At 51.6% G+C, this 19,106-nt stretch overlaps 1 protein-coding gene across 2 annotated transcripts; it reads right to left on the bottom strand.

The window, feature by feature from the left end:
* Positions 1 to 1,676: 1,676 nt before the first annotated feature.
* SPATC1L (spermatogenesis and centriole associated 1 like) lies at positions 1,677 to 18,750 on the bottom strand. 2 transcript variants are annotated; one of them, XM_086318794.1, is made up of 4 exons: positions 16,962 to 18,750; positions 9,572 to 9,922; positions 2,626 to 2,823; positions 1,677 to 2,047 (listed from the first exon to the last, which is right to left on the bottom strand). In XM_086318794.1, the coding sequence occupies exons 1-3, from the start codon at positions 17,545 to 17,547 to the stop codon at positions 2,639 to 2,641; spliced, it is 1,122 nt and encodes a 373-aa protein (XP_086174920.1). In that variant the 5' UTR covers positions 17,548 to 18,750; the 3' UTR covers positions 1,677 to 2,047; positions 2,626 to 2,638. The 2 variants fall into 2 exon arrangements, with proteins under 2 accessions (XP_086174920.1, XP_086174954.1); XM_086318828.1 differs by having other exon boundaries at positions 2,626 to 2,777; positions 16,962 to 17,250.
* Positions 18,751 to 19,106: the final 356 nt, after the last annotated feature.

Raw genomic sequence — 19,106 nt, 5'->3', positions numbered from 1 at the left:
ACTGGGGGTGGTGCTGTTTCCCTTCTGCAAAGGCCCACCCATCACATGGTCACCCTGGCAGCACATGGACCCCCGCTCCCAAGAGCAGCCCACACCATCTGTGTTTCTCCTGGCATTGGGTACCCCACATGGCCTTTGGGGTGATCAGGTCCAAGGCCACTTCACCCCTCTCACAGTCACCACGGGGCCAGGAGAGGAGATACCCAGGTCTTTCAGGCCCCCAGCTGTCTGGGCAGTTGGAAGCCCACCCCTCTAGCCGCTGCTCACGGGAACTGGAAGAGGGAGAAGGGGCTGGGGAGCCCAGAGACCCTGCAGGCTGGGGGCAGGCCCGTCCTGTGCAGCTACAGCTCCCGGGTGACTGTGGGTGAGTGTGGGTGACCGGCCGTCGCACATGGTCCCAATGCAAGCCCCAGCACCACCTGGCCCTCACCCCAGCACGGCCTAGAGCCAGGGTCTTTACAGAGGTGATGAGGTTAAAATGTGGTCACTAAGGCGGGTCCTAATCCTGTAGGACTGCCGTCCTTATGAGAAGATGAGACCAGAGAAGCACAGGGAGGATAACATGTGAGGACACCGGGCAGAGACAGCTGTCTGCAGGCCAAGGAGGCAGGCCACGGAGGAACCAGCTCTGTGGCACCCCCATCTCAGGCTTCAGCCTCCAGAATTGTGAGATGATAAATGTCTACTGTTCAAGCCGCCCCATCGGTGGTGTTTGTTACAGCACCCGAGCTGTCTGAGGCAGGGGTCTGAGGAGCTGGGGCATCTGGGACACGCCAGGCTGTGGGAACAAGGGACAGGCATTCTGGCACCTTCATCCTCCTACCTATGGCAGAGGAGGAGCCAGGGAGGGGCCGGTCGCAGGGCTTCAGAGGGCCACCTGCCCTCTCTAGGCCTCAGGAGAGATGGGGGATGGTGTGGAAGTTGGGGGGCAGAGGGCTGTGTGTCCTATGGAAATGGGTCTGGCCCAGGGCTTGGGCACAGCTGGGAATGCAAGATGCACAGAGGGGACCCAGTGTGATGCCAAGACCAGTTCTGGGGGTCAGTTTTGAGACATTAAAAGTGCTGGCAGGTGCTAAAAATATCTCCTAAGGAGGGGACCCTGGAAAGCTCCACTATTTACAGGGAAAGCGATCTCATCAGTCAGTGCCCCGATGCTGGTTTCTGTGACCACCCCACAGCCAAACAGACCAGGGCTCGGAGGCCAGAACCCGGCAGGAAGAGCCCAGCCCACACCGGCTTCCGTCCAGGGGCTCCGGCTGCCGGGAATCCTCTCGCAGGTAAACTCCCAACAGGGACGCCCACACGGCTGCACACGGGCACCTGCTTTAAAGCTCTGCTGCTGTCTTGCTGTCCCTGGCTTTGAACAAGGGGCTGTGTCTTCACGTTGCCGCGGACTCTGCAGCTGTCCTGTCCGCGGCTGAACCCTGGCCCCAGGCCCTGCCCTCCAGGGAGACCCCCACGGGGACCCGCCGCAGGCCCTCAAAGAGCAGCGGTAAAGGAGGAACAGCAAACAGACGACTTTAATAGACTGGGGCTCACCGCGCAAGTGTGGGCGGCGGGGCGTGCGCCAGGGTGCGCGCCGGCCGGGGGGCGGGACAGCGCGGGCAGCGGCCCACCCGGCCCTGGCGCCCTCGGCGCGCCCTCCGGGGAGCGGACGAGGAGGAGCGTGGCGCCCGAAGTTGCAACACGCTTTTATTGCAGGGAGGCGCGGGGCGTGGGTTCACCAGGCGAAGAGCGGGCGGCTGTCCTCCTTGGAGAGCTCGCACAAGCAGTTGAGCAGCAGCAGCGAGTCGCCCAGAAACTTGGGGGGCACGACGTCGATGACCAGCTTCCGCAGGGCGGCCGGGCTGCTGTGCAGCGGGTTGGCACGCAGGTCCGGCCGCTGCTTCAGAATGCCGTAGGTGTTGATGAGGAACTCGCTGAACACAGGGTGCACGTCGCGGTTGTAGCCCAGCCTCTCCAGGCGCGCCGTCAGCGTCAGGTAGCGGTGCGTTAGCTCCCGCAGCTTCTTCTCGTCCACCGAGCCGTCCAGGGACTTGATGGACGTCTGCGGGCACAGGCGCGAGTGGGCGGCGGGGCCAGGGACCCGCGGGGACAGGGAGGCGAGGACGGGAGGCCAGGCGCAGGCCCGAGGCGAGATCCTGGCGGCCTCCCAGCACAGCTGTGTCGGTGGGGACACTGAGGCCCAGAGGCAGGCCCCCACCAGGGGCTGGCTCCCAGTTTCCCTCCCACGCAGGGACCGACAGGAAAGAAGGGAGCTCCACCCCCGGTGCCAGGAAAAGGTGCCTTGCCAGCCGGGTGGAGCATCACAGTGCTCCCTGCCCGAAGCCACTCTTGAGGCTGTCTTTCGTAGTCTGAGGCTGTCCCAGACTACGAAAGACAGGACAGAGCAAAGGGACTTGTGGGGCAGCTCATTGATTCCCCACTCAGACACCACTCAGCCTTGCCCAGGCCTACAGCTGTGTGGGCTCTACAGCGGACTGGCAGCCAGGGGACCTTGGGGGAGCAGGGGGCAGGGAGCTGGGCAACAGGGGGCGTGGGGCAAGGATGGGACCCTGGGCTGGGGGGGTCCTAGGGCAGGTCAGGGACCCAGCCAGGGGAAGGCCCCCAGCCAGGGAGGCATACCTGTTTGATCTTCTCAGGGATGTTGGACACAGTGAAGCCGTAGAGCCGGGTCACCCCTGGGAAGACATAGGCCAGGATGCGCCGGTCCAATTGGAAGGCAATCTCCCCAACAATGCGACCATCCTTCTCCGTGCCAGTGAAGCTCTGGATCTCTGAGGGGCAGGGTTGGGCGGGGCTGGTGAGACAGGCAGCCAGTATCTGGGAGGGTAGGAGGGTCAAGGGGTTCAGAGGGTCCAGGGCTGCCCACATTCCTCCTGCCTGTGCTCCAGGGTCCATTTCAGGGAGAGGGCTGACCCAGATGTTGCCACTGTGGATCTGAGGTAAAGCCTGGGGACCCCAGCAAGGCTTTCCTGCAGGGGCCAGTGGTGACCAGAGGGGGCACCCTTCTCCCTGTTCTCCGCCGCTCCCTGGCAGCCCGATCCCAGGCCCTGCCCCAGTTCCCTGAGGTGGACGCTTCACAGCCCAGGGTTGGCTTCTGGTCCCCTTGTCACCAGCACCAGCTCAGCACCTGGTCTGGGGTGACGCCCCTCGGAGCTCTCAGCCCCATGACCAGGTGAACTCGGAATGGGCTAGGCATGTCCCCACCTGAGGGTAGGGTCCTGGTTAACTCAAGAAAACATATGTAGCCCGTGTGGGTCCAGCCTGCATAGCTACATGAAACAGTGAGATGCTCTGTCTCAGCAGCCTGTGTGTATTGCAGGCTGGTCTAATACTTATTTCATAATAAGACTTGAGGGTTGCTGGGTTCGCGGGAGATTCTAATTATTTCCCCGGTATCACCCCAGCACATCAACCACCCTCCCCTCCAAAATCGCTTCCAAATTGCCCCTCCCCACGGCAGCCTCTGATGTCAGCACGTCTTCCACCCGACAGCCATGATCCCACCACTGCCCTTCAAAACTACTGTGCTCTCTGAAGATCACGCTGACGGCTGTTACCACCAGGTGCACCAGACTTTGAGGGAGCATGGAGTGAGGAAGGGCCCGCCTCATGGCGCCTGGCATGCCCCCACTGACCAGGATGCACTCTGCGGGGAGAGCAGGCACTTGCACAGGCCTCCACGCATCCCGAACTCTGCTCCTCCCTACAGGAGACACTTCATAACAGGCCCATTTCTAAAGCTTTTTCTAAAGCCCTGCAACTTTCTAACCCAACAGTGATCCAAACCCCTCCCAAGAGTGTTGGATGGTGAAGCCCCACAGAGTCCATCCAGCAGGCAGGTAGTGCACAGACGGGCTGGGTGCTCTGCCATGGAGAGCTGGCCCCAGGTCCTGTTACCCACAGACAGCTGTGCCTACCAAGGGCTCAGGACCCCCACCACATACAGAGGTTAGTCTGACTCCCCACCCTGCTGGAGGGCTCAGTGGCCCGGGGAGTCACTGGGCTGCTCCGAGACCTCCGCAAGGGCTTCTATGCAGCTGTGCGCACTGGACTGCAGGACCAACCCTGCCTGTGACCTTGGGCATCTGCTCTCCCTCCCTCAGCCCCAAGCTGGGACTGCCCACATAGCCACCCATCCCAGAACCCTGGCTAGCCACTCTGGGCAGGAACAAGATGGCAGTCAACACATGCTTATCAAGGCCAGGCATGGGTGGCTCCTCCTCCTCTGTGGGCACTGGGATAGGCGAGGGGGCACATGTCCTCCTGCTCCCTCGGCCGCGCCAATGCACGCGCTGAGCAGGGAATATGAGGTTTAACTTAGCACAGTCCAGGTCTGTCACAGCTGAGACTCTGTGGCCAAATCCAAGGTCATAAGGTTTATGTCTGTGTTTTCTTCTAATAGTTTTATGGTTTTAGCTCTTTTAGGTCTTTTAAAAATCTCTGATGCATTTTGAGTTAATTTTCATATGTGATATGAAGTCCAGCTTCAGCTGTTTGCATGTGGAGATCCACTTTCCTGGCACCATTTGTTGAAAAGACTCTTCTCTCTCCATTAAATTGTCTTGAGACTCTTGCCAGACATCAGACTTGTAAATGCATGGGTTTATCTCTGACTCTTGATTCTATTCCATGGACTTGTATGCCTGTCCTTACACCAGTACCATGCTGCTGATTACTGTACCTTTAAATTTTGAAATTGGGAAGTGTGAGTCCTCCAATTTTATTCTCCTTTTTCAAGACTGTTTTGCTTATTCTGAGTCCCATGCATCTCCATACAAATTTGAGGATCAGTATGTCAACTTCTGCCAAGAAGTCAGGTGGGACTTTGATAGGGCTTGCATTGAAATTTGTAGATTGATTTGGGGAGGTTTGCCATGTTGATAATATTAGGTCTTTCAAGCCATGACCAGAAGACTTTTTACATTTATTTAGGTCTCTTTCATTTCTTTTAGTGTTTTGTAGTTTTCAGTGTTGTTGTTGTTTAGTCGCTGTTGTGTCCAGTTCTTTGTGACTCCATAGACCATAGCCCGCCAGGCTCCTCTGTCCATGGGACTTTCCAGGCGAGGATACTAGAGTCAGTTGCCATTTCCCTCTCCAGGGGGTCTTCCCGACCCAGGGATCAAACCCTTGTCTTTTACACTGGCAGAAGGGTTCTTTACCACCAAACCACCTGGGAAGCCCTAGTGTTCAGTGCACTCCTGCCAAAATCACTTGGCAACACTGCAGAAGCGACCCAGGAATTCTAACTGACAACCAGATACACCACAGAGAAGCATGTTGGGGAAAACAGGGCCCATGGAGAAGCAGAAAACAGTCTCCCCCTTCTGTATTAATACAGTTATCTCATCAGGAGTTGGCCCCTCTCCCTGCCTCCCCTCCTCTAAAGTATAAATTAGGTGGAAGGAACTAGCAACCTCTAGATCTGAAAGGATCTAGAGAGCATTTCTAGTCCAACCTGGGCCCTTCAAGATCTGACCAAAAAGCTATTCCTCAAAGAAAAAAGTCAGTAAGATTGATAAACCCCTAGCCAGATTAATTACAGAAAAAGAGGAAGATAAAAATTACCACTATCAGAAACGAGAGATGGTATCACCATAGATTTTACAGATAGAAGTAGAACCTATGTGTGTGTGTCTGTGTCTGTGTGTGTCTCTCTGTGTTTATTAAAAGGAATTGGCTCACGCAGTTATGAAAACTGACACTTCCCAAGATCTGCGATGGTGAGTCAGTAAGCTGGAGGCTCAGAAGAGCTGATGATGTAGTCCCGGTCTGCGTGCAAGGTCTGAGAAATAAGGGAACCCATGGTGTGGCTCCAGTTTAAAGGACTGGAGGCTTGAGACCCAAGAAGAGCTGAGATTCCAGTTGTAATCCAATGGCAGTCAGGCAGGAGGAATTTTCTCTTACTTGGGAGAGAGTCAGCCTTTTTATCCCACTCAGACCTGCAACTGATTGTATGAGGCCTACCCACATTCAGGAGGCCAGTCTGCTTTATTCAGTCTATTGACTTAAATATTAAACTCATCTAAAAACATTCTCATAGACTTACCCTGAATAATGTTTGACCAAATATCTGGGCACCTAATGGCCCAGTCAAGTTGACCATCATGGGATAAATATACAAAATCAATTGTGTTACTATATATTAGAAACAAATAATCAGAAATTCATATTGATAAAAAGTACTATTCATTATAGCATCAAAAACATGAAATACTAAAGGGTAAATTCAACAAAAATGTGCAAGATCTGCACATAGAAGCTATAAAATATTACTGAAATGTATTTTTAAAGAACTAAAAAGATGGAGAGATATACAGGCATACCTTGGACATATTGCTGGTTTCAGTTCCAGACCACCACAATAAAGCAAATACCACATGAAAGCAAGTCGTGTAATAAAAAAAAAAAAAAAAAGGATAACAACAACAACAACAAAAAAACAAACAGCAAGTCATGTGAATTGTTCAGTTTCTCAGTGCACATGAAAGTTAGGTTTACACTGCAGCGTACTCTATAATGTGCAAAGCATTATGTCCAAAAAATGTACATACCTTAATTTTTAAATACTTCATTGTTAAAAAATGTTAACCATCCTCTAAGCCTTCAGTGAGATATAACCTTTTTGCTGGTGGAGGGTCCTGCCTCAGTATTGACAGATTCTGACAGATCAGGCAGTGGTTACTGAAAGTTGGGGTTGGTGCAGCAATTTCTTTAAAAAGGTAACAATGATGTTTGCCATATTGGTTGACTCTACCTTTCAGGAATAATTTCTCTGTAGCACGAAATGCTATTTCAGAGCATTTTACCCACAATAGAACTTCTTTCAAAATTAAAGTTAACCCCTCTCAAACCCTGCCACTGTTTTCTCAACTAAGTTTGCATACTGTTCTAAATCTTTGTTGTCGTTTCAGCATCTTCACCAGGAGTAGATTCCACCTCAAGAAACCACTTTCTTAGCTCACCCATAGGAAGCAACTCCTCCTGTGTGAAGGCTTTATCTGCAACTGCAGCAGCGCAGTCACACCTCAGGCTCCTCTTCTAATTACAGTTCTCTTGCTGTTCCCACCACATCTGCAGCCACACCCTGCAGTGCAGTCTTGAATCCCTCCAAGTCATCCATGAGGGCTGGAATCAACTTCTTCCAGACTCCTGTTAATGTCCATATTCTGACCTCTTCCTGTGAATCATGAATGTTCTTAGTGGTGTCTAGAATGGTGAATCCTTTCCAGAAAGTTTCAGAGCCCTCAGTGGGACCACTATCTATGGCAGCTATGGCCTTATGAAGTATGTGCTGTGCTGTGGTCAGTGGCTCAGTCGTGTCCAACTCTTTGTGGCCCCGTGGACTGTTGCCTGCCAGGCTCCTCTGTCCATGGAATTCTCCAGGCAAGAATACTGGAGTGGGTTGCCATGCCCCCTTCCAGGGCATCTTCCCAATCCAGGGATTGAAGCCAGGTATCCCATATTGCGGGCAGATTCTTTACCATTGGAAGCCCCTATGAAGTATATTTCTTCAGTAATAAGACTTGAAAGTCAAATTTACTCCTTGATACATGGACAGAATGGATGTGCCTTAGCAGCATGTAAACAACTTTAATTTCCTAGTCCGTCTGCATCAGAGACCTTGGGTGACTAGATGCGTCATCTATGAGCAGGAATATTTTGAAAGGTATCTTTTTCCTGAGCAGTACGTCTCAATAGTTGGCTTAAAATATTCAGTGAACCATTTTGCAAATAGATATCCATTTTGCAAAGCCTGTCATCCAGGCTTTGTTGTCCATTTACAGAGCACACGCAAAGTAGATGTAGCATAATTCTTTTAGATTTATGCTATGACTTATTGACTATGCCAAAGCTTTGACTGTGTGGATCACAATAAACTGTGGAAAATTCTGAAAGAGATGGGAATACCAGACCACCTGACCTGCCTCTTGAGAAATCTGTATGCAGGTCAGGAAGCAACAGTTAGAACTGGACATGGAACAACAGATTGGTTCCAAATAGGAAAAGGAGTACGTCAAGGCTGTATATTGTCACCCTGCTTATTTAACTTATATACAGAGTACATCATGAGAAATGTTGGGCTGGAAGAAGCACAAGCTGAAATCAAGATTGCCGGGAGAAATATCAGTAACCTCAGATATGCAGATGACACCACCCTTATGGCAGAAAGTGAAGAGGAACTAAAAAGCCTCTTGATGAAAATGAAAGAGGAGAGTGAAAAAGTTAGCTTAAAGCTCAACATTCAGAAAACTAAGATCATGGCATCTGGTCCCATCACTTCATGGCAAATAGATGGGGAAATAGTGGAAACATGTCAGACTTTATTTTCTTAGGTCCAAAATCACTGTAGATGGTGACTACGGCCATCGAATTAAAAGACGCTCACTCTTTGGAAGAAAAGCTATGACCAACCTAGACAGCATATTAAAAAGCAGAGACATTACTTTGCTGACAAAGATCTGTCTAGTCAAACCTATGATTTTTCCAGTAGTCATGTATAGATGTGAGAGCTGGACCATAAAGAAAACTGAGCATTGAAAAATTAATGCTTTTGAACTGTGGTATTGGAGAAGATTCTTGAGTGCCCCTTGGACTGCAAAGAGATCAAACCATTCAATCCTAAAGGAAATCAGTCCTGAATATTCATTGGAAGGAGTGGTGCTGAAACTTCACTTGATGAGAAAGAACTTGGCCACTTGACGAGAAGAACTGACTGGTTGGAAAAGACCCTGATGCTGGCAAAGATTGAAGGCAGGAGGAGAAGGGGATAACAGAGGATGAGATGGTTGGATGGCATCACTGACTCAATTGACATGAGTTTGAGCAAGCTCCAGGAGTTGGTAATGGACAGGGAAGCCTGGCGTGCTGCAGTCCATGGGGTCCCAAAGAGTCGGACATGACTGAGCAACTGAGCTGAACTGAACCGAAGTCTGCATATAAGTTAAATTAGCAGGGTGACAATATACAGCCTGAACATAATCCTTTCCCAATTTTGAACCAGTCAGTTGTTCCACGTCCACCTCTAACTGTTGCTTCTTGTCCTGCATTCAGGTTTCTCAGGAGACAGGTAAGGTGGTCTGGTATTCCCATCTCCACAGTTTACTTTCCAGAATTTTCCACAGTTTATTGTGATCCACATAGTCAAAGGCTTTAGTGTAGTCAGTGAAGCAGAATCACAGCCTTGTCATGGCAAAGAGGCCTGCAGAACTCAATGAAGCTATGAGCTGTGCCTTGCAGGGCCACCCAAGATGGGTGGGTCATAGTGAAAAGTTCTGACAGAATGTAGTCCACTAGAGGAGGGAAGGACACCCCCTCCCCCTTCATGGATCGTATCTGCAAAACATGTACCAAAAAAGTCTGGTATCCAGAATACACAACTCAATCATAAGAACATAAGCTACTCACTTATTTAAACGGTCAAAAGATGTGTACAGACAGGGCCCCAGACCCGAGGAGCATGGGCACACTCTCCTCTTCCGGCTGCTGGCTAGATGCAGAAGCTGGGCCCTGACCACCCTCCCCAGCAGCCAACCCCCAACTCCCGCCTGCTCCTCACCCTCCTCACCGTTCAGGTAGTAGCTCCTCCTGGTTCGGTCCCCAGAGGGCAGGCTGCTCTCTGAGAAGCACACCTTTTTGGGCCGGCCCACGTCCCGGGTTTCCAGCAGGGTCTTCTCCACCAGCGGGTCCTGCAAGGGGCTCAGGAGTGGGGACAGCTTTCGATCGGAGCCTTGGGGGATACGCAGTTCCGGGGAGCTGAGGAAAGCCTTGAAGGGCACCTGGGAGGACGTCACACAGCCCGGGGAGGCGTCGTCCTCGCTGGAGAGGGGGGCGTGTGAGCACAGCAGGTCTTCCAGGGAGGACCCCTGCAGCTGGGAGGGTGCATCAGGGCCGCTGGTGAACTTTCCGAAGTCTGGGACTGGGGCAGGGAGGGAGGAACAAGCTGTGAGGCGAGGCTCCCGGAGCACCCACGTCTTGCAGAGACCCTGCCCTCAGCTCTGACACCTGCCCCCACTTCCCCTCTGGAGGAGGCAATGGATCCCAGGACACCAGCAGCCCCGGGTCCGGAGGCGCAGCACACATGTGGCCTCCAGCACTCCCACTGTGTGTCCACACACTGTGACAGTGACTTATATGTGCATCTTAAATTTTATATGTGTGGTATCATCCAGCACCTTTTATTATGAAACTTCTTTTTTTGAGAGTTATCCATGATGAGTGTGTCATTGGGTAGCTCTGTGGTTCACTTAACCATTTCCTGGCACACATGCATACATGGGCACACATCTGCACATACACGCACAGACACACATGGATTTTTTCATCCATCCCCACTGCTGCACATGGGACTGTTTGCAGGATTCCTTGTAAAGCAGAGCGGTGATCGGTGTCCCTCATGTGTGTCCCCTGCCAGACACACGGTCCAGGAACTGTCAGGAAGTCACAGCAGTGAGGCAGCAAGGGCCCCCGGTGCTTCCTCTGGCTGAGTCCCAGGAGCCTGGTCCCCTTTGCTCGGGGCTCACATATTCCCAGGGGAGGTAGGCCATCCCAGCCATGGGCAGGGGCCGGGAAAACTCTACTCATGGGCTTGGGGAAGAGCCGTATCTGTGACCTAATTTTAAAGGGATTGTTGTGTGGTCAGGTGTGTTTGCACTTCACTTTTAGTTTCTATTTAGTGAATTGAAATTCCCTCCTGTTATTCCCCAGCCTTAATAAAGTTCTGTTAAACATAAAACAATTTTTTTAATCCTCAGTCAAAACTTTCAAGCCACATTATAATAAAACTATAAATGAATCAGAGTCAATAGAAAACCCCATCTCCTCAAAATTAAAAGAATTCTCAGGACTTCCCCAGTGGTCCAGTGGTTAAGAACTCACCTTGCAATGCAAGGGCTGTGGGTTCAATCCCTAGTCAGTGAACTAAGATCCCACATACTGCAGAACAACTCAGTCCACTCCACAACTAGAAAGCCCAAGTACCACAGCTAAGACCAAAAAATATATACATATTAGAAAAAAAAAATTATCTTTAGTAATGATCAAAGAGAAAATAAAAATAGGAAAAATGATTATTGAGAAATAATGAAAATCAGAACACTAGGTATATTGACATCAATACATTTAAAACTGTATCTAAAGTGAAATTGGAGAAGGCAATGGCACCCCACTCTAGTACTCTTGCCTGGAAAATCCCATGGACGGAGGAGCCTGGTGGGCTGCCATCCATGGGGTCGCTAAGAGTCGGACACGACTGAGCGACTTCACTTTCACTTTTCACTTTCCTGCGTTGGAGAAGGAAAGGGCAACCCACTCCAGTGTTCTTCCCTAGAGAACCCCAGGGACGGGGGAGTGTGGTGGGCTGCCGTCTATGGGGTCGCACAGAGTCGGACACGACTGAAACAACTTAGCAGCAGCAGCAAAGTGAAATTAGCAACTTAAATTCTTTAATGACTTCTAAAACATCATCAAAAAATTACACATTCATATAGGAATGAACTCTTGAAGAAAGCAAAAGTTAGAGAATAATAAAAATAGCAGCAGAAATAAATTTGAAATAGTTCTACAAAAAGTCCAATAAGATAGTGAAACTGTGGAAAGCTACTTTAGAGAAACAGAAAACAAAAGAATAAAATTGAAAATTAGAAAAGCCAGATAAGAATGACCAGGAAGACAATGTTTAAATTATAAAAGATTATATCCAACTGAATATTACTTGAAAACTTTAATAAAGGAGCTATCACTTGGGAAGCTATTTTCAATGACTCAATAAGAAGTAGAAAACCTGCACAGATTAATAAGCAAAAAAGAAAAACCTTGAAGTTATAGAATTATGAGCAAAGGGCTGAAGGCCTGAGTGGTTGGTGGATGAGTTCTTTCAAGTCCCCAAACAATTCACAACCCCTGCATTATATGAATGAGGCTGGAACACTGAAAAAAATTAAATGATGCTTGATTATCAAGCTTATAAATTGTCACAAGTCTGATATCAAATCCCTGAAAAGACAACCCACAGAAAGAAAACCGCAGCCCAGATTCACATAGGAATCAGAGAAAACAGAGTCCAGAGATCCTGAGCGAAGCCCCAGCCAAACAGATGCCGCAGCAAACAGCTCAGGCCCAGAACCGGGAGTCTCTCAACGACACAGCGGAACAAGACCCCACAGGCCAGTGGGGGCGCAGCCGAGGGCACTTTGGCCAGTACAGAAGTGAGGTCATAAAATCTTAACAAAATGAGCCTTTCTTCAATTTTGTTGTTGTTATTCTTTAAAAATAAGGACTAGAAGGCTTTTCCCCAGCACCCAGCCTACACCCCCCAACCCCCAGTACCTGGACAGACAGAGCTGTCCACTGCCGACCAACCGCCAGAGGATGAGGGCGGAGCCTGTCGAGGCCAAAGTCCTGGGATTCGTGAGGAAGAAAGACAGAAACGAGCGTATGAGCTGCCATTGTTGTTCAGTTGCTAAGACGTGTCCAACTCTTTGCGACCCCATGGCCTGTAGCCCGCCAGGCTCCTCTGTCCGTGGGAATTCTCCAGGCAAGAATATTGGAGTGGGTTGCCATTCTTTTTCCAGGGGATCTTCCTGAACCAGGGCTTGAGCCCTTTTTTCCTGCTTGGCAGGTGGATTCTTTACCACTGAGCCACCAGGGAAGCCCATCTGAGCTGCCAACCCCATTTAAAAGTCTGTAACAGCAGCTATAGAACTCAGAAAACATGGGAGAAAGAACTGGAAAACTTAGCAGAACAAAACAGCTCAGGGAGGGGACTGGATAGTGAATTCTCTGGTGGTCTAGTGGTTAGGGCTCCACGCTCTCATGGCCCAGGGCCTGGGTTTAACCCCTGATCGGGGAACTAAGAACCAGCATGCCTGGTGGCCAAAAGTAAAAATAAAAATATGACGTAAGCAAAATATCATAAGGGGCCTGGATATAGGCTAAATATTTACAAATCAACAGATTTCCAAAACACAGCAACAGGGATAACTGAAAACACAGTGGAAAAAGAAATCTCATCCATGACTGCAATAAGTAACATAAAGTGCCCCAGGAATAAACCATTAATGTGAAAGATTTATGTGAGAAATGGCTAAAGAGACTTGAAGAAACAGAGTCAGAGCAGCTTAATAGAGCTGCAGGGGACGATCTCACCCTCTGGGCAAATGTAAGAAAAGGAGAAAGTAATTACCCTGCCTTCCAAGCCAGTGATTCTACCTGTAGGGAAACATACCCTAAGGAAATAACTCTGAATAGAAAATGCTTTTCCTGTGGTATTTACTTCAGGGTTGGAGAAGGAAATGACAACCCACTCCAGTATTCTTGCCTGGAGAATTCCATGGACAGAGGAGCCTTACGGGTTATGGTCCATGGGATCACAAGAGTCAGACGCGACTGAGCAACTAACACTTACTTCAGGGTAAGAGAAAAGAACTGTCATTTCAAACATAAGGAGAGTTCATTAAATTCTGGTTCATCTGATTCTGGAATATGACACAGCTATTTAGAATGTATTTATGACAATACAGAAGCAGCTGTCTTGTGGTGGTAAAGGGAAGAGGCAGAGAGAACACTCAGAAACTACTTAAAATCACTGGACACTCCACGCAGGACAAGGAGTCCAGGCAACCGTGGAGGCTCTGAGATGCCAGGGGCTCAGGCACCAGGGTGATCTGGAGGAAACTGGCCTGGGAGGGGAGGGCCCGGGATGGCCAAGGCCCCCACCCCACCCTGTCCCTCAGAACACGTGCACCATGTGCAAAGTGGCCCCAGAAGGTGGCACCAGCTGTGGGAAAGGTGCAGGTGGAGAGGCCTCAGGCCTTTGGAGAGGGTCCCAGTGTCCATGTCAACACTTGAGCTGCATGTGGCCTTTGACCCAAGGATTCCTGGACAGCCCCCTGTCAGCAGGCCACAGGGGTACCTGTGAAGCCCCGTGGCTGCTGGGAGATGGAGGAGCACTCCTGTCATGGGGACCAGACTTAAGGGCTGGTGGTGAACCCACAGGGAACAGTGAGCGAGCCCTCCAGGAGATGGCCAATGGTCAAGGACAGAAGATGGATGGCTGGGGAGTCAGTGTAGAATGGCTCTACCCTGTCCACATAAACTGAGGATCCTGGGATACACATGCAAACAGCCACCAAAACTTCAGAGAGAAGCCAGAGTCGACGTGGACAGCGGCTGCCGCTGGGAGTGAGGCCAGGAGCCTGCAGTAGTCACGCTCACCCCAAGTGATTTTGCTTAGTGAGAACGACAGATTTTTAAAGCACATCCTGTGCAACTTCCCTGGTGACTTGGTGGTAAAGAATCTGAGTGCTGATGCAGGGACACGAGTTCCATCCCTGGTCCAGAGGGATCCCATGCCGCGGAGCAACTAAGCCCGTGCATTGCAACTACTGACGCCTGTGCTCCAGAGCCCAAGAGGCGCTAAGCCCGTGCACCTAGAGCCTGTGCCCACAACAACAGAAGCCACTGCAGTGAGAGGCCTGCAGCCAAAATTAATAAACAGATAAACCACATCCAGTTTCTAAAGCAAACACTGAGCCATTGCTGTGTGCAATTCCCGTCCGTCTGAAACCTCGAGCTCCGCTGGAGAACTCCTGCCAGTTCTCCAAGTCCAGCCCCGAGGCCATGGTTGCACTCTGGGGACGGAGGTGGCTGTGAAGATAGTGGGGGCCCATCAGCCCACAACCTGCAACAGGGGCTCCAAGGCCTTTCTTTGGAGGCTCGAGGCCTCGGGCGGGCCAGGGGCTGGGGCTCCTCCTAAGACTCGCATCCAGGAGGATCTGGACTTGCCCATGGGTGGGATGCTGGCCATGCCCCAGAGACGGCCTGACTTGTACCCTGACGGGGAACAGTGCAGCCTGAGCAAGGGCCTGCACCTCACCCAATGCCCTCCTTCCAGCCTGGCCAGTCCACTGATCACACAGACGGATGAAGGTTTAGTTCAGTTGCTCAGTCGTGTCCAATTCCTTGTGACCCCATGGACTGCAGCATGGCAGGCCTCCCTGTCCTTCACCAGCTCCCAGAGTTTACTCAACCTCATGTCCATCGAGTCAGTGATGCCATCCAACCATCTTATCCTCTGTTGTCCCCTTCTCCTCCTGCCCTCAATCTTTCCCAGCATCAGGGTCTTTTCAAATGAGTCAGCTCTTCGCATCATGTGGACAAAGTATCAGAGTTTCAGCTTCAACATCAGTCTTTTCAATGAACACCCAAGGCTGATTTCCTTTATGAGGGACTGGTTGGATCTCCTTGCAGTCCAAGGGACTCTCAAGAGTCTTCTCCAATACCACAGTTCAAAAGCATCAATTCTTTGGGGCTCAGCTTTTTTTATAGTCCAACTCTCACATCCATACATGACCACTGGAAAAACTTTGACTAGATGTTTTTTTTGGCTAGATGGACCTTTGTTGGCAAAGTAATGTCTCTGCTTTTGAATATGCTGTCTAGGTTGGTCATAACTTTCCTTCCAAGGAGCAAGCATCTTTTAATTTCGTGGCTACAGTCACCATCTGCAGTGATTTTGGAGCCCCCAAAAATAAAGTCTGTCATTATCTCCACTGTTTCCCCATCTATTTGCCATGAAGTGATGGGACCGGATGCCATGATCTTAGTTTTCTGAATGTTGAGTTTTAAGCCAACTTTTTCACTCTCCATTTTCACTTTCATCAAGAGGCTCTTTAGTTCTTCTTCACTTTCTGCCATAAGGGTGGTGTCATCTGCAAATCTGAGGTTATTGATATTTCTCTCAGAAATCTTGATTCCAGCTTGTGCTTCAGCAAAGCTCAATTCTTAGGACAAAGGACCACAGAGCAGGCCGAGGCACGTGATTGTTGGCAATGGTCACAGCGCAGACAAGGCCTTGGGGACAAGTGCCTCAGGCAGCCACTGCCAGGCAGGCATTCCTCGAAGGCTGAGGAGGTGGCATGGACCCTCTGCAAGCTGTCATGTCAGGGACACAACACCAAGAGACAGGCCCCCCTCTATCCCTGGTCACCTGGGGACATTGTGTGTCTTGGTCACAGGCAGAGCGGAGGACAGGGCCCCAGGCTCCTCTAGCTGCTCCCCCCTCTACCTGCCATCCCCCCACATAAGGACCCTGCTTGTCTGAGCTCCCTCCTCAAGGCCCACCCCGAGGCTGAAGGTGTGGAGATGCCATGAGGGACCCTCACACCCCAGGACATGCTCGCTCACAGGGTCTGCTTGCTCAGCACAGGAGGTGACCACATCTAGAGCGGGTCCCGGAGCAGCCGAGCATCCCCCTGGGAACCAGCAGCAGCTCTGAAATAAGCTTCAACAGAGGAAAACAACTCACTCCAGGCGAACAACTTATCCTGAGAAGACAGCTGGTCTGCGGGCATGGGCATTGCCAGGGTGGGAATGGCCATTGCCAGGGTAGGCACGGCCATTGCCAGGGCAAGGGCTGGGGTATGAACTCCACCTGCTCTGCTGGGCAGTGAGTGATCATCACCTCCGGGACCACGGAGCTCACCTGGTCACAGGACCCATGATCCACATCCCAGCCACTCAGACCAAGGTCACGGTGCCAACCACACCCTAAGTCGCACTTCCCACATACAAAAGCTTTCAAGCAGAGCCAGCTACCTTCATAGAAAGTGTGTCGGCCTCTGAAGGGGCTCCCACGGGGTGAGCTGGATGACCATGCCGTGCTTGCTTCCTGTCTGTGACCCACAGGTCTCTCTCCTAGGCAGGGTCCTTGCCTCTCTGGGTGCAGCTGTCAGCCAGTACGATGGGCACAGCTGCCCTGGCCAAGGGCTGAATATGCCCAGCTGGCCAGCCCCCAGCAGAGCAGGGTCGCACACAGCCTGGCCCCGCCGTCCCCTGGGCTGGCCTCAGTGGACCTGCTTTAAGCCTCTGTGGCAGCACCTCGGCGGCCACCATGGACGGAACCCCACTAGCCCAAGCGGGTCACCCGCCTGCCCACCCACCTCCCAGAGCCGGCTCACCTGTGCTCCCCGGGGAGCAGGCCTCGGGGTAGGCGGGTGCCTTGGGGAAGAGGAAGTCACGGCCCCCGCGCCCACAGCTCTCCTGGCAGCTCTCGCTCAGCAGCCGCTTCAGCATCTGGTTCTCCTTCATGAGACGCACCTGCTTCTTGAGGTCGGCGTTCTCGCTCATGAGCCTGTTCATCAGCTCGCTGCCCTCAGCCATGGCCAGTTCTCTGTCACGTGTGGGCCCGCGGCCCCATGGAGATGGAAAATCAGAGCCCACAGGTGCTCCAGAAACGCCAAGAGCCCCGAGTTCCACCGGCCTTCCGCAGCCTTGTGATGTCGCCCTTAAAGCGGCAGCGCCTCGGCCACGGTGAGCAGAGGGGCAGGGACAGGAGGTGGGGATGGGGCACCTCAGGGGTGGGGTCCCCAGCAAGGGAACAGCACAGGCCGAGGCCGGAATGTTCCAGGAACAGCCAGAAATCTGGCCCGCAGGAGTATCCACAGGCCTGGGGGAGGGGAGCTCTGCCTTCATTGAGTGACTCAAGGACCCCCTCCCCTGCCACCCACCCTCAACTGCAGGCCACCTGCAGGGTCCTGGAGGCATGCAGGCCGGCCCGGAGCTGGGGCTGTCTGACCTGCAGACGTGGATGACATACCCCCAGGATGCATGCCTGAGGAAGAGCAGGCCATGGGCACAAGGGAGACAGGCCGGGGAGTGCCCCTCAACGGCCCCCACAGCCCATGGAACTCTGGTGGGCTCTCAGGGGCTGGCAGTTGGAGGCCACCTGCTGACTGCACTCTGCTGGTGCTCAGGGTCCTGGCAGCACGTCCGCATCCCCACACTAAATGCCAGCACTGAGCATCTGGGACACTGACTATCGGACCTGAGGACCCCCAGCCAGGGCACAGGGCCGTCTGGACAACCCCACGCAGAGTCCTGCCCAGGTTCCAGTCCTCAAGCAGTGTGACCTCCGTGAGCCCCGCCCCCCAACTATCTACCTGGGAGGCACACCAAGTCAGCAGTTTCCTGGCCCCACGGGCAGCAGAGAGGTCTGCTCCTCCTGAGGACATGAGCCCCAACAGGAACATCGAGTCCTCTCTCCCCTCCTGCTGTCATCTAGGGCTCCCCCTGGCAGCAAGGGCTGGGGTGGGGTGGGAGGAGCCCCCAGCAGAACACAGCTTCGACTCCCCCCAGACTAATAACTTAGTACAAAGTTACCGCAGGAAGACAGAGCCCTGGGTGGAGCTTGCGGAGAAATGAGACTAAATCCCAACCGTCCCTCTTATCCTGAGACAGAGCAGATGGGACAGTGGAAACACGGACGGCGCCCATTAAGGAAGGCTGGAGGCAGTGCCCTACCAGATTCGAGAATCAGGCAGGGGGGAATGAGTAGCTCCCCTCAGCTGGCCCCTCCCCTCACATTTAAAATGCCATTTTCTTTCCCACACCAAGAAAACCCTCTCAGCCATGGACCTGGGGACATCCTGCCAGTTTCCTGGTCATGATGCAATTCCCTTCTAACACATCACATTCAGCTTGCTAATATTTTAAGTATTTTCTATATTTCATGAGGGAAATTGATCTGTATCTCCTTTTTTTGTAATGTCCTGTTTACTATCAAGGTCATATTGATCTTATACAATGAGTTGCAAAGGGTTCCCTCCTCTCTTTTCTGTGTGCTGTGTTAGATTGCTATTTCTCTCTTAAATGTTTGATAAATTCACCAGCAAGGCCATGAGAGCCTAGAGTTTTCTTCCGGGAAAGTTTCTGATGTAATTTTTTAAGTATCAATAAAGTCACTTAACATTTCCACTTCTTCTCATTCCCATCTAGACAACAGTTGTGGCTTCTGAGGAATTTGTCCACAGCATCTACACTGTGGAATACAGGCATCACACAGTTCATATTTCCTTGCTACCCTTTCTGAAGCCTCACACCTCTGAACACAAATAGGTACAGCCAAGGCAGAAAAGCCAAATGTAAAAGTGCAGCAACAGTGCCCGTGGGTTTTGCAGGAGCGTGTACAGGAAGCAGAGTGTGGGACCGACGTGAGCCAGGGAGAAGGGTGCAGGCTTACTTCCCCAGGATCTGTACTGATGTACCATTTGCAGTCTCAATACAAGTTCTTAACTTGGTCAGGCTAGAGGCCCGTTAACTTTTCT

Source organism: Bos grunniens, chromosome 1, assembly GCF_055505025.1.
Source record: "Bos grunniens cultivar Pamir isolate PY7600 chromosome 1, Bosgru_T2T1.0, whole genome shotgun sequence".
NCBI classification, from domain to species: Eukaryota; Metazoa; Chordata; class Mammalia; order Artiodactyla; family Bovidae; genus Bos; species Bos grunniens.
The sequence above is the reverse complement of the archived record's forward strand: the minus strand, read 5'-3'. Positions and strand labels throughout refer to the sequence as shown.